The 14241-nt window shown below is 40.3% G+C and overlaps 1 protein-coding gene and 1 long non-coding RNA gene across 2 annotated transcripts in view; one reads left to right on the plus strand and one right to left on the minus strand.

Annotated features, from left to right (window-relative positions):
* LOC142659486 (diacylglycerol O-acyltransferase 2-like) overlaps positions 1 to 14241 on the plus strand; it is a 65187-nt gene that overhangs the window by 37589 nt on the left and 13357 nt on the right. Inside the window, exons 4-7 of the mRNA XM_075835660.1 lie at positions 1914 to 1984; positions 5919 to 6123; positions 6535 to 6709; positions 7214 to 7416. Coding sequence (XP_075691775.1) covers positions 1914 to 1984; positions 5919 to 6123; positions 6535 to 6709; positions 7214 to 7416 — 654 coding nt within the window. The remainder of the gene's footprint in view (positions 1 to 1913; positions 1985 to 5918; positions 6124 to 6534; positions 6710 to 7213; positions 7417 to 14241) is intronic.
* The window catches only part of LOC142659487 (uncharacterized), a 79873-nt gene that overhangs the window by 20362 nt on the left and 45270 nt on the right, over positions 1 to 14241 (minus strand). Inside the window, exon 2 of the long non-coding RNA XR_012850336.1 lies at positions 7593 to 7744. This is a non-coding gene — a long non-coding RNA (uncharacterized LOC142659487). The remainder of the gene's footprint in view (positions 1 to 7592; positions 7745 to 14241) is intronic.

The raw sequence follows: 14241 nt of genomic DNA on the forward strand, positions 1-14241 counted from the left end.
TATAAAATAAATTATTTTTTGTGTCACCATATTCTGAGAGCGATAGCTTTTTTGACTGAAAAATAAAAAAAGTTAAGTGTAAGAGCTTGTTTTTTGTAGGACGGGATGTAGTTTGTATTGGAACCATTTTGGCGTACATGCGACTTTTTGATCACTTTTATTGTATATTTTGGGAGGGTTGGTAACCAAAAAATTGTGATTCGGGCACTGTTTTTCGTTTATTTCTTTCGGGGTGTTCACCGTGCGGGAAAAATAATATTACAGTTTTATAGTTGGGGTCGTTACGAACGCGGTGATGCCAAATATGTGTACTTTTTTTAACGTGTTAATTTTTTTCCTATAATAAAAGACTTATTATAGGAAAAAAAGCATTCTTTGTTTATGTCAATTCTAACTTTTATTTTTACACTTTTTAAAAAAAAAATTATTATCTTTTATTTACTTTTTTTACTTGTCCCACTAGGGGACACTTAGACTTGCAGTTCTGATCGCTGCTGGAACACATTACACTACACACATAGTGTAATGTGTTCTAACTGTCATTGTGACGTAACTGTCACACTGACAGGAAGCATCGGAGGACCGGGCCGGAGGCTGCTCCTCCGAGGCTTCCGTACATGGCAACCCAGAGGTCATTGTCTGGCCTCTGGTTGCCGTGATAAGGATCGCCAGCCCCCGCAAATGCATGTGGGGGGCTGCCGATCCGTTGTAAACCTCTTCAATGTGGTGATCGCAATCGACCACCGCTTCGAAGGGGTTAATTGCCGATTTCAGCTGATCGGCAACGGGGAGAGCAGGGCAGATGCCCTGCACAGTTAACCGCCGCTGCGGTGTAGCGCCGCGCGGCGGTTAACTGTTAAAGTGCAGACGTAACTGCACACCCAGGTGCGCAAAGTTACTGCTCACCTGGACGTGCATTTACGCCAAGGTTCGGGAAGGGGTTAATGTCAATGGGAGGTCAGAGGCGTAAAAACGCCCGGCGATAGGGCATGTCCCTCCTTTCTCCCGCGAGACGGTTTTACCACTTGCGGGAAAAAGACGCCTCCGCCTCCCATTACACGATGATCCCCTCTTTAGTGTCAGCATCATTCATCACTTGAGGCATGTGAACTCCTCATCCCAAACGGAGTGTTCCAAACATAGACAGCAATAAAACCCCACCAGTAAATCATGAGGCAAAAGCAGTCCGCAGAAGTCGGCCTCTTCCCTACTGCCCATGACCTCTGACTTGCAGAGTGTCCAGATTTACCTCCTCTGTGGTTATGTGTGTTTGTCTGTCAACCCCCCTTCCTCTTACAAAATCCTGCATATGTCTCTTCTAATACCAAGTTTACGCAGAGGTCAATGGGATTGTTGCTTACATAAAATTAAGTAGCTCCATCCTTAGAGCCGCCTTATGTAAACACTGACTGCCTCCCCCCTAAGGCTCTCTTCACATCTTGTTATTTGAATATGTTCGTGGGTATGCGCCGGGAAAGGTCCAGTGCATAACCCGAAAATCTAAATAAAGCCCCATGCACCTGTCGTATTACAAAAAGAGTGGCATGTGTCGGACCGATATGATGCCAGACATTATTTTTTTTACTGTATAGGAAATCTTAGTCTGCTGCACTTTCATATACTGAGTGCTACAATAAAGATTAGTATACAGCGTGATATACATTTTATTTCCAATGGACATAGTGCCCACATATAAAGTGGCATATGTCACGTGTTTGCGTGTTAATAAACCCAGCCAAACTGTTCTAAAGATTGTTGCTTACTGCACAACACTAGGGATAGTATTGTGTCTTCTAAAATTAACCTTGCAGGTAACATACAATTGTTTATGCTTAGACTATTTTATACGCCATGTCTTAATCTATTAAAGTGACATGGTTTGACATCATTGCCTAATTTTTACTAATCTATAGGGGGTCGACGTATAGAATGGGTGCGGAATTGGTCTGGCTGGAACTATTTTCGGGACTACTTTCCTATACAGGTAAAATTTCTATAAAAAAGGTGAAATGGCCAATGAATAACTAGAATACTAGAAAAAGAAGTCTTAACTTTTAGATTCTGAGACAACAAGCTACAGATTTAATTCAAAGACACAAAGCATGATTGTATTTATGATATATTTTGTATTTATTCAATATAGCAATCCTAGGCTACATTCACACAACAGTGGAAAACGTCAGTCACATGGTCATTTTCAGAACAATAGAGTTTTATGGGTGTATTCACACGGCCGTTTTTGGCCATTTTGACGGTCCCAGGGCTCCCATAGAAGTCAATGGATTCATTTTTACAAGCCGTTTTTCAGGAAACAATCCTTGTATTGGCCGGTAAAACTGATCCTGGCCGAGGATTCCACGCACACAGCGCTACTTTGAGCACTGAGCCCGGGGAAGCCCTTGACAGCACTGTCCATATATGGACAGTAATGTTGGGCTTTCAACTATGGAGTCCCCGGCCAGAGCATCACAAGATCTCTGGCTGAGGACTCTAATTTTGTAGATAGAACCCCTTGACTGAAGGTATCAACCGCCTCCCCCAGCCCCCGGAGATAGTGCCCTGTAGGAGCGGACTCCCCGGCGGCTCCGTCTATGAGCGGAATCCCCTGTCTTGGGAAATCCTTTGACGTCACTGCCCATATATGGACAGTGACGTCAGGGGCTACCTCTGGAATCCCCTGCCAGAGCGGAATCCCCAGCCAACGATCTGGCCAGGAAATTCCTCTACTGGAGAAGCCCCTGGCATCACTGTCCATATATGGATCGTGCCGCCAGGGACTTCCTCTAGCAGTGGAATCTCCGGCAAGTGGGATTTCGCTCCTACACGGAGCTACAGTGGCGCTATCTACAGTGGGCACTGCAACTATCTACAGGGACATTGTGGCACTATCTAAATGGGCACTGTGGTGTTTTCAGGGGGTTTGGACAATAAAACCAACAAATTAAATCCATCAGGTTTTTTTAACGGTCATGAAGAATGGATGGCAAGCGGCTGACAAATGGCCATTAAAAACCGACAGACTGACTGGAAATGGATGAAAATTTGGAGACACACTGAAGCAAAATGGCCATGAAAAACTGACAGTTGATCAGTTTTTAATGGCCATTTTTTTTCACTGTCGTGTGAATGTAGCCCCACACGACAGTGAAAAAAAATGTCAATTAAAAACTGATCAACTATCAGTTTTTCATGGCCGTTTTGCATCAGTGATTCTCTAAATTTTCATCCATTTCCAGTCCATCTGTCCATTTTTAATGGCCGTTTGACATCCATTTTGCATCAGTTTTTCATGGCCGTCAAACAGGCTTTTTTTGTCCCAGCCCCCTGAAAACACCCGAAGGAAGGTCACATGTTCACCTAGACACTATTTACGGCATCCCTGTATATGATGCCACACACCTCCCTGTATATGATGCCACACAGCCTCCCTATATATGATGCCACACACCTCCCTGTATATAATGCCACACACCTCCTGTATATGATGCCATACACCTCTCTGTATATGATGCCACACAGCCTCCCTATATATGATGCCACACACCTCCCTGTATATGATGCCACACACCTACCTGTATATGATGTCACACACCTCCCTGTATATGATGCCACATACCCCCCTATATATGGTGCCACACACCTCCCTGTATATTATGCCACACACCTCTGGTATATGATGCCACACAGACTCCCTGTATATGCCACACAGCCCCCTGTATATGATGCTACACACCTACCTGTATATGCCACACAGCCCCCTGTACATGATGCCACACACCTCCCTGTATAAGATGGCACACACCTCCCTGTATATGATGCTACACAGTCTCCCTGTATATGATGCCACACAGCCTCCCTGTATTTGATGTAACACAGCCTCCCTGTATATGATGCCACACAGCCTCCCCGTATATGATGCCATACAGCCTCCCTGTATATGAAGCCACACAGCCACCATGTAGATGCCACACAACCTCCCTGTAGGTGCCACGCAGCCCTCCTGTATATGATGCCACACAGCCCCGATGTATATGATGCCACACAGCCGACATGAATGCCGTACATACTGACCGATGCAGCACTGTCTTCTTCAGGTAAGGTTCCTCGTCTCCACGGGATCTGCGTCAACGCGATGACACATACTCACTGATTCAGCGCTGTCTTCTGGTCGCTAGTCTCACAGGATCTGCGAAGGCGGCACGATGACCAGACCAGAAGAAGTCGGCGCTGCATCGGTGAGTATGTATCATCGCGCCGCCGATAGCCAGCAAGGGAACTAGTAGTTCCCTTGCAAATCCCCATGTCACAGATCAGTTTTTAACAGTTGTTACATGTATTGACAGCCGTTAAAAACGGATCCACTGACTTCTATGGGGGCCGTCAGGCCGTTAAAAAGGCCAAAAATAGGACATGTTCTATTCTTTGACGGCCATTATTCACGGCCGCGTGAATACACCCATAGAACATCATTGTTCTGAATACGGCCACTGTTATGTGAATAAGGCCTAAAGCTTCCCTAGTAACTGGATTGCTCAGTTGTGTTTGTTATCTAGCCATGTCCGTATATATGCAGCTGTGTATATTGCCCTCAAACACAACCATGTCCTCTCCTTAACCCATTAGTGACTGCCAATACACCTTTTCACAGCGGCCACTAACGGGCTTTATTCTGATACATATGCCTTTTCACGGCGCTGCATCAGAATAAATAAGCGGCGCCATGAAAAGGAAAAACCATGCTCTCCATGCTCTCAGCTTCCTCCGGTACCTTCGATGCGGCGCTCAATAGCGAGTGCCGCATCTAAGTGGTTTTGGATACCCTGAAGCCCCTGCATGCGATCTATGGCAGCTGGGGACCTTAGAAAGGCCCCCAGGTCTGCCTCTGGTTAATGCCTGCTAGACCATGCCAGAGGCATGAACTAGCAGGTGTCTGTCAGTTTTACACTGACAGGCAATAATACACTGCAATATAGAAGTATTGCAGTGTATTATAAAAGCGATCGCACAGTAAAGTTCCCTTTTGGGACTAGTAAAAAAGTTAAAACTAAGTTTAATATAGTTAAATAAATAAAGAAAAACCCCAAAGAAAAAAAAATGAAAAACCCACTTTTTCTTAATTCTTTATTATGAGGAAAAAAAAAAGAAAAAAAGTTACACATATTTGATATCGCCGTGTCCATAATGACCCCAACTATAAAGCTATTATGTTATTTAACTAGCTCGGCGAATGCTGTAAAAAATTCAATAAAAAATAATGCCAGAATCCTGCCTTTAAAGAAATGTGATAAAAAGTGATCAAATAGTCGCATGTACTCCAAAAGGATACCAATGAAAACTGCAAGTCGTCCCGTAAAAAAAGGTATGACTCTTCAAATATGGAGACACAAAAACAAATAATTTTGAAAAAACTGTGTTTTTACTGTGTAAAAGTAGTAAAACATAAGAAAACCTATATAAATTTAGTATCAACGCAATCGTAACAACCTGCTGAAAAAAGTTATTATGTTATTTATACCACACGATAAACGGCGTAAATTAAGGACAAAAAAAAAGAGTGGCGAAATTGCGGGGGTTTTTTTCTATTTCCCTCAATAAAAGTTCATAAAAATGAATCAATAAATTATACGTACCCCAAAATGGTGCTATTAAAAAATACAACTTGTCCCGCAAAAAACAAGTCCTTATACAGCTATGTCGATGCAAAAATAAAAAAGTTATAGCTCTTAGAATGCGACGATGGAAAAAACGTAAAAAATAGCTTGGTCTTTAAGGTTTCAAATAGGCTAGTCACTAAGGGGTTAAAATCCAGAGGGAAACTTGTAAAACTAAAGTTGCTCAGACTACGGTGTCCTACAGTGATTGTTTAAAGTGAACTTTCCCTTTAACATTTTTTTAATCGTGTCGTTCCCTCCCTACAGCTTGTGAAGACACACAATCTCCCTCCAGGGCGTAATTACATTATTGGTTCACATCCTCATGGGATTCTGTGCATTGGAGCGTTTTGTCATTTTGTCACTGAATCTACTGGATTCTCCCAGAAATTCCCTGGAATTCGGCCACATTTGGCTACACTTTCAGGAAATTTCCGATTGCCCATACTACGAGAGTACATGATGAGTGGAGGTAGGGTGACTTCTTTTCATTACCATCACTTTTTTATATGATTGACATTAAATTATATATCATACATTGCAAAATAATGCTTTATTGTTTACAAAAACTTGGGACCCCATATTAGTCTTCTAATGCAAATGTTTAATGGAAACATAAAGTGCATGTATCACTCAAATATACAATAGATATTGAAATATTGTACTACTGGGTGGATTTTATGCGACGGTGTGTTTAACGCATGATATGGAAATTTCTGGATAGTGAATAAAGTTTTTAAAATGCACAGCTATGCCCCAAATCTACTAATGTAAATTTAGATGACAAGCCAAAATAATAGCTCAAACTTAAAAACGGATTTATATCTCAATATCTATCCACCTAATATGAGTTATAACATTCTGATCACATTGTTCTTTTTAGGAGTGTGCCCAGTCAATCAAAAATCGCTTGGATACGTTTTATCACAGAAGGGTCGTGGCAATGCAGTTATTATAGTAATAGGTGGGGCGGCTGAATCATTGTCCTGTCAACCTGGAGTCACTACACTGATCCTTAGTAGACGACGAGGATTTGTCCGACTGGCACTTGAGCATGGGTCAGTATTGAACCATTACCACAATAGCGTTTTGTAAAATGAGTAACTAAACTTTTGAGATAGAGACACGTGTCCAGCAGTTGGCTTTGGAGTACTTTCCAGTACATGCAAGTTATAATATACCATTAGTAGCAGTAAATCTAAGACTTACCCTGTCTATACATCAAACCAATTATATTTATCACGTAATTATGACAAAATAGGATTCGAGATAAAACATTTTGTTTCCTCGAAGAAGAAGTAATCAGCAGACTGAAGCAGATCTTTATGGGTAAGTTTGACTAATGGAACTGTGAAGGGACAATGGCCTTCTTCAATATAATTGTACTGGGCACATACTTAGTTACGCCACTAGTCCCCTCAGCCTAAACACAGTACAATTTTCCCTTGTTATCATCTTTCATTCCGTTCATGTTTTGAGACTGTAACGCTTAACATTTTAGTTTATCATGGCTCCATTGGTAGTCATTTTTTGATTGTCCTTGTCTTGGTATCTCATTGTAGGGCAGACCTGGTTCCATCTTTTTCTTTTGGAGAGACTGATCTGTACAAACAAGTCCATTTCTCAGAGGGGAGTTTGCTCCGTGCAGCTCAGTGCAAGATCCAGAAAGTTTTTGGGTTTGCTCCATGTTTTTTCTATGGTCGTGGCTTAACTTCACCTGAATCAAAGGGCTTTATCCCTTACTCTAGGCCAATAACAACTGTGGGTAAGTCCCAATCTTTATCATTGTATAAATATTTCTCATATTTCTCAGTCTTAGTTATAAAACTCAAACCATGTATTTTTATAGAAAAGGGTTTATCACTGCAACAGTTTTCATTTATATAATCTATAAAACTCACCTGTTGAAGTTTCATTATTCTTGACTAGCAAATCACTTACTTTATAAGAAAGGTGTCGGTGAGCCAGTTCTGATTCGAACACCCCGTATTGCATATAGCTTCCTTTGGCTATTTACGGATCAGGTGTTCAGGAGCCAGAGGGTGCACCCACTAGCATAGATCTGGTGACAGTTTCTCTTTAAATGCTCTTCCCTAGTACAATAAAACAAAAATGTAAATCTCAGTCAAATAGATATTAGTACCGGATGGGCATTCTGCAGGCAGTTTTGAAGTACCATTAACGATCGTCAAAACAATAAGGGTATGTTCACACGGCCTATTTACGGACGTAAATCGGGCGTTTTTGCCCCGAATTACGCCCGAAAATAGCGCCTCAATAGCGCTGACAAACATCTGCCCATTGAAAGCAATGGGCAGACGTTTGTCTGTTCACACGAGGCGTATATTTACGCGCCGCTGTCAAATGACGGCGCGTAAATTGACGCCCGCGTAGAAGAAGTGACCTGTCACTTCTTTGGCCGTAATTGGAGCCGCTATTCATTGACTCCAATGAATAGCAGCGCTAATTACGGCCGTAATTGACGCGGCGTTCAAGCGCCTGCACATGCCGGTACGGCTGAAATTACGGGGATGTTTTCAGGCTGAAACATCCCCGTAATTTCAGCCGTTACGGACCCCCGCCGTGTGAACATACCCTAAAACTTACATATACTCATGTATGCTCATTTTCCCTTAGTCTATATAATACTTTACTTGTAAGTGCAGAAGTTTGTTCTCCAGAGATGCCCTTCCTTCTATGACTGAGGAGAGGGAGTTGTAACTATTTTCAGCCATTTTGGAGTCTAAGGTGAAATTTTTTAGGTCACCTTTTCACCTAACTTGCATGAAAGTGTACACAGACACTTCCATACTCTCTCCATCCTTGATCTCCCCATTAACGTCTGTCAGTCTTGGGTTTGTTACTCTACTGTACTTCTGTGCCATACTTGACTTGAACTCCCTTTTCTACAGTGGTTTTTTTTTGACGGAAGGTGCTTCGTCTTCTGTCTTTTGTTTTTTAAATGACTGCCTTCGACTCAATATATATAATTTTGACAATGTGATTTTCAGTTTTTTTTTTTATATAATCTATCTCTCACTGGTAAAATTAACCTAGCCTAAAAATTCTAGACTGTTTATGTGTTTGACAGTGGGCAAACTTAAAAAATCAGCAAGGGATCAAATACTTATTTCCTTCACTGTATGTGCAGCTGAGTGCAGCATGTAATGGGGAGGGCTGCAAAAACCCTGGGGCTCTTTACATTTTTTTTCTACCTACCTCCGTTATTTAGATATCAGTGCCGTTTTGGAGGGGAAGAGGATAAAATTATTTTATATGCTGACGACCTTTTATTTTTTTTTACGAACCCCGAAGAAAAATTGGATTATGTTATATCTATTATTCAAAGATTTGGATTCTATTGTGGTCTAAAGATCAATTGGGAAAAATCCATATTAATGCCACTAGATAAAAGTGATTTAGTACTACAAACAAAAATTCTAATCATATATCCAGGAGAAAGCTTTAGATATTTGGGTATAGAAATTTCAAATAATATAAAATAATTTTTGGATTATAATTTGCTCCCCCTTATAAAAGAAATGGAAAAAAATAAGAATAAGGAACGAATTGCCAATATCAAAAGCCGATAAAATTGTCTTGATTAAAACAGTGCTGATCCCCAAACTTTTATGTGTTTTTGGGGTTACCCCGGTGTGGATACAAGATAAATATTTTAAGAAAATCATAACTATCTTTAATAACCTGATTTGGGGAAGGAAGAGAGTTCGGATTAAGCTAGACTACTTATGTCCTTCAAGAGAACAAGGAGGACTAGCATTTCCAGATATTAGAGTATATTACCTAGCAGCACAATTACAATACATACAAGAATGGGATAAGGCCGAGTTCTTACAATGGTTGATAACTAACATTAAAGGCCGCTTTTCAGATATTTATGAGGTGTTAGAATCTGGTCAATTAAAATCTGGAGTTATGGAAAACGTGTTGACAGCACAACTCCTGCATGAATGCTGGAACAGTTTAAGAAATATGACTGGTCGAAATGGTTTTTTATCCTTTTCCCCGTTATGGCACAATCTTAATATAGAAGAATGTAAGGCTATCCCAGAGTTACCATTGTTAAAACTTAGAGGGATTAGATATGTACTAGATATAATGGAAGAAGGAAAAATCAAAACATGGGAAAAATTATCAGTTGATTTTGACTTGACGGAGAAGGAAAGATTCTCCTATATCCAATTAACCCCTTAAGGACACGGCCAATTTTGGCCTTGAGGACAGAGCAATTTTTTTTACATTTCCCTCTTTGCATCCCGACGCTCATAAAGCTTTTATTTTTTGTACGACGTAGTTGTATGAGACTTTGTTTTTTGCGGGACGAGTTGTACTTTATGAACGTACCATTTTTTGGTACAAATACATTATAGTTTAATTTCTATAAATTTTTAATTAGATTAAAATGCAGAAAAAAAGCAGTTGCGCAGCAGTTTTAATATTTTGTTTTTTACACCATACACCGATCATCATAAATAATGATATACATTTGTTGTACAGGTTGTTACGGTCGTGGCGATACCAAATATGTCTATATTATTTCATGTTTTGGGACTTATATTTTAAAAAGTTGATTTATTATAAAAAATGTGTGTTTCTGTGTATTTTATTTACTTTTTATTTATTTATTTACCATTATTTATTTTTTTACATTCATTTAACTTTTTTTTTTAATCCCATAAAGGGATTTATCATTTTGATTTTTATTTTGTAACTGTAATGTACTGGCATAGATCTATATGCCAGTACATTAGCCTGTTACTGATCGTACACAGGCAGTTGTTAGGACATACCTCAGTATGCCCTAACAACAGGAAATATGTTCAGACAGCCCTGGGGTCCTTCAATGGCCCATACGAGTTGTGGGCTTTGATCGTGTGACAGTTATTTTCTGTGACGCGATCAATGTGCAGTCCCCTCTCTTTGAACGCCGCGATCAGCTTTCATCGCGGCGTTCAAAGGGTTAACAGCGAAGAGAAGATGTTTCTCTTCTCTCCGCTGTCAGAGCGGGGCCGTGGCTGTGTATTACAGCCGTTGCCCCGCTCTCGATCGCGCGCACAGACGGCTCGCAGGGACGGCTGTCACACAGGACGAGTATGCTCGTCCTAATGCGCAAAGTGCTCGCCGCTCAGGACGAGCATACTCGTCCTGTGTCGGCAACCAGTTAAAGCATGCATTTGATAAATTTAAAGATAGCAATCCTCTCAATAAAGACCATATGGATGACTTTTACAAAAAACTGAGAAAATACAAATGTGAAAAAAAACCTCTCTCCAGGTTGTATAAATCCCTGATGGAAATAACATTTAATTGTGTTATAAAATGAGAGAAGGAATTGAATAACGATTGTGTTCTTGATTGGAACATAATATTTCAAAATATTTGTAAAGTATCGATAAGCATGAACCATCAGCTTATTCAGTTCAATTTGATACATAGGCTTTACTATACGCCAGCCCTTTTGAGTAAGTTCTCTATTAATAAAGCTTCTAACTGCCCCAGATGTGGTGCAGCGGAAGCAAACTATTTGCACATGTTATGGAATTGTATTAAGATTGCTGATTACTGGGATAGAATTTTTAAAAACATTTTGGAAAAAATAGATCCAGATATAGTGTTTCAACCTCAACTGGTATTGCTGTGTGATGATTCCAAATTAAATATTTCTAAGGAAAAAAATGTGGATTAATAAAACTATTATTTATTGCAAAATTACTAATAGTTAGAAAGTGGATATCTAGCTCCCCACCGGAGGTTAATGCTTGGGTAAATAATGTGAAAATTATAATGAAATATGAGAAAATCTATAATCAAGGCAAACACTGTAAAACCTATTGGGGGGAGTGGTAAGAATTTTTGTTCTTTTTGGGTTTTTTTCTTTAACCAAGATCGGTGTGGGTGGGAGTAGGAGGAAAATGTAAAAATATGTGTATAATTGTATTTTCTTTATTCCTTACTTGTATGGAATTTTATATTGTATTGAATAAACATAAATAAAAAAAAATTAAAAAAAGATATCAGTGCCATTATATTTAGAGCCCAATATTTAAATAATCCCCTGAACAGTCAACAGGACGTGTACTGGCAAGGGGGCGTGTTACTATGGCTGTGACACTGTCCAATCAGATTTTTGACAGTGCCACAGCAGGAGAGAGAGTGTGCGATTGCAGTCTTTAAACCTGAACAGGCAAGGGGGCGTGTCAGTGCTACGGACAGTGTGAGCTGGAGAGGAGAACGCTCTCTCATCTCTTCAGCTCTTGAGAGATCAGTCTTGTACTTTGTCTCCCAAACTGGCAAGGGGGCGTGTCTCTGCTCCGTAGCAGTGACACGGCCCCTTGCCTGTTCGGGTGAAAAGACTGTAATTGCACACTCTCTCTCCTCCTGTGGCACTGTCCATATCTGATTGGACAGTGTCACAGCCATAGTAACACGCCCCCTTGCCAGTACACGCCCCGTTGACTGTTCAGGGGATTATTTAAATATTGGGTGCCAAATATAACGGCACCGATATCTAAATAACGGAGGTTGGTAGAATTTTTTTTTAAAGTGCCCCAGGGTTTGTGCAGCCCTCCCCATTACATGCTGCACTCAGTTGCACATGTATGGGGAAGTGAAAGGTTCTCTTTAAAGCCTTGCCCTCTGGCAGGGCTTCAAAGGAGACTGTCAGAATCACGATATAGTACAATACATTAGTATTTCAGTATATCATGCAAGCGATAAAACGTTCGCTGGTTCAAGTCCACTCCCCTAATGGTGACTAAAAACAAAAGTAAAAAAACAGTAAAATAAAGACTTTTATAATGTTCCCCAAAAATTATTAATCTTAAAAGTAAAAAAAAAAAAAACCTTTTCCCATTTTTCCCTAAATCAATGTTAAGAAAAATAAAAGTTAACATAACTGGTATCGCCGTGTCTGTAAAAGTCAGAACTATCACAATATAGTGTTATTTAACCCGCTCGGTGAACGACGTAAAAAAAATATATATATATATATATAAAACATGCAAATTGCTGTTGTTTGGTAACCTTAGTTCTCGAAAAAAAAGGAATAAAAAGTGATCAGAAAGTTGCATGTACCACAAAATGGTATCGGTGAAAACTACAACTCGCCCTGCAAAATTTAAGCCCTCAAACATCTAAATTGATGGAAAAATAAAAAAGTTATGGCTTTATTTTTTTACAAATGGTAAAACATAAAGCAAAACGTATAAATTTGGTATCGCCATAATCGTATCAACCTTTGGAATAAGGTGAATATGTCGTTTTTACCGCCAGATGGACGCCGTAAAAACAAAACACCCCAAAAAATGGTGTAATCGCTGTTTTTTGCCCATTTCACCCCACAAATATATATTTTTTTCAGATTCCCAGTACATTATATGGTACATTAAATGGTGCCACGAAAAATGACAACTTGTCCCGCATAAAACAAGCCCTCATATTGCTATAATCGAGAAAGAAATAGAAAAAGTTATGGCTTTTGTAAGGTGGGGAGGAAAAAATGAAAATGCAGTTGTAGACTCAGGTTATGTAAGCTTTATGTGGGAAGGCGTCTAATTATTGTCTTGAATGGAGACGTCCAATCTTGTGTCTGTAGCTGAGATAGGACCTTTGGGCCTTCATGTAGTGGAAAAGAAGGAAATGGTATGTGTAAATATTTTACTTGGAGTTCGGACAGAGGGGGAATTTTTTTGGTTGTGGGGTTTATCAAGTCCTTTATTGAAGTAATACCTCGCGTATGCCAGAATAAAATAATTTGGTGTGATCTGTTTTGTTGGAAGGTTGGATTTAGTGTTAGGGACAGAGATTTAGAGTATTGAGCATTTAGGTGTTTAGGTGAAGCATATTTTGCTAGGCTCTACACGCCATTATCAATAATGGGCTGGTCTTTACGTTTTCTGGCAGCTTGTCATATGGAAGATACAAAAAGTTACTTAGGGCCTGTTCACATCACCGTTCATTTCCGTTCCGGGGTTCCGTCGGAGGGTTCCGTCTGGTGAACCCCGCAACGGAAAGTGAAACTGACAGCACAGCTTCCGTTTCAGTCACCATTGATCTCAATGGTGACGGAAACATCGCTAATGCTTTCCGTTCGTCACCATTCCGGCTGGTTTCCAGTTTTCCGACAGAATCAACAGCGTAGTCGACTCCGCTATTGATTCCGTCGGAAAACCGGAAACCATACGGAATGGTAACGAACGGAAAACATTAGCAGTGTTTCAGTCACCATTGAGATCAATGGTGACTGAAACGGAAGCTGTGGTGTCAGTTTCACTTTCCGTTGCGGGGTTCACGCGACGGAACCCTCCGACGGAACCCCGGAATGGAAATGAACGGTGATGTGAACAGGCCCTAAGTGAGATATGTGGGAGGTGTGATTGGTCTAGTTTCTATTCTGTGTGGTAGGAGGTTGATTTGTGTCCTGTCTACATTTTACATTTTTCTATACATTTTAATATTGGGGAAGTTAAAGAGATCCTTTCACCTGCCCATACATGTGCAGCTGAGTGCAGCATGTAATAGGCAAGGCTTCACAAACACTCTCATGTAAAAATTGGCGCCAGATATGTAA

Source organism: Rhinoderma darwinii, chromosome 8 (assembly GCF_050947455.1).
Source record: "Rhinoderma darwinii isolate aRhiDar2 chromosome 8, aRhiDar2.hap1, whole genome shotgun sequence".
NCBI lineage: Eukaryota > Metazoa > Chordata > Amphibia > Anura > Rhinodermatidae > Rhinoderma > Rhinoderma darwinii.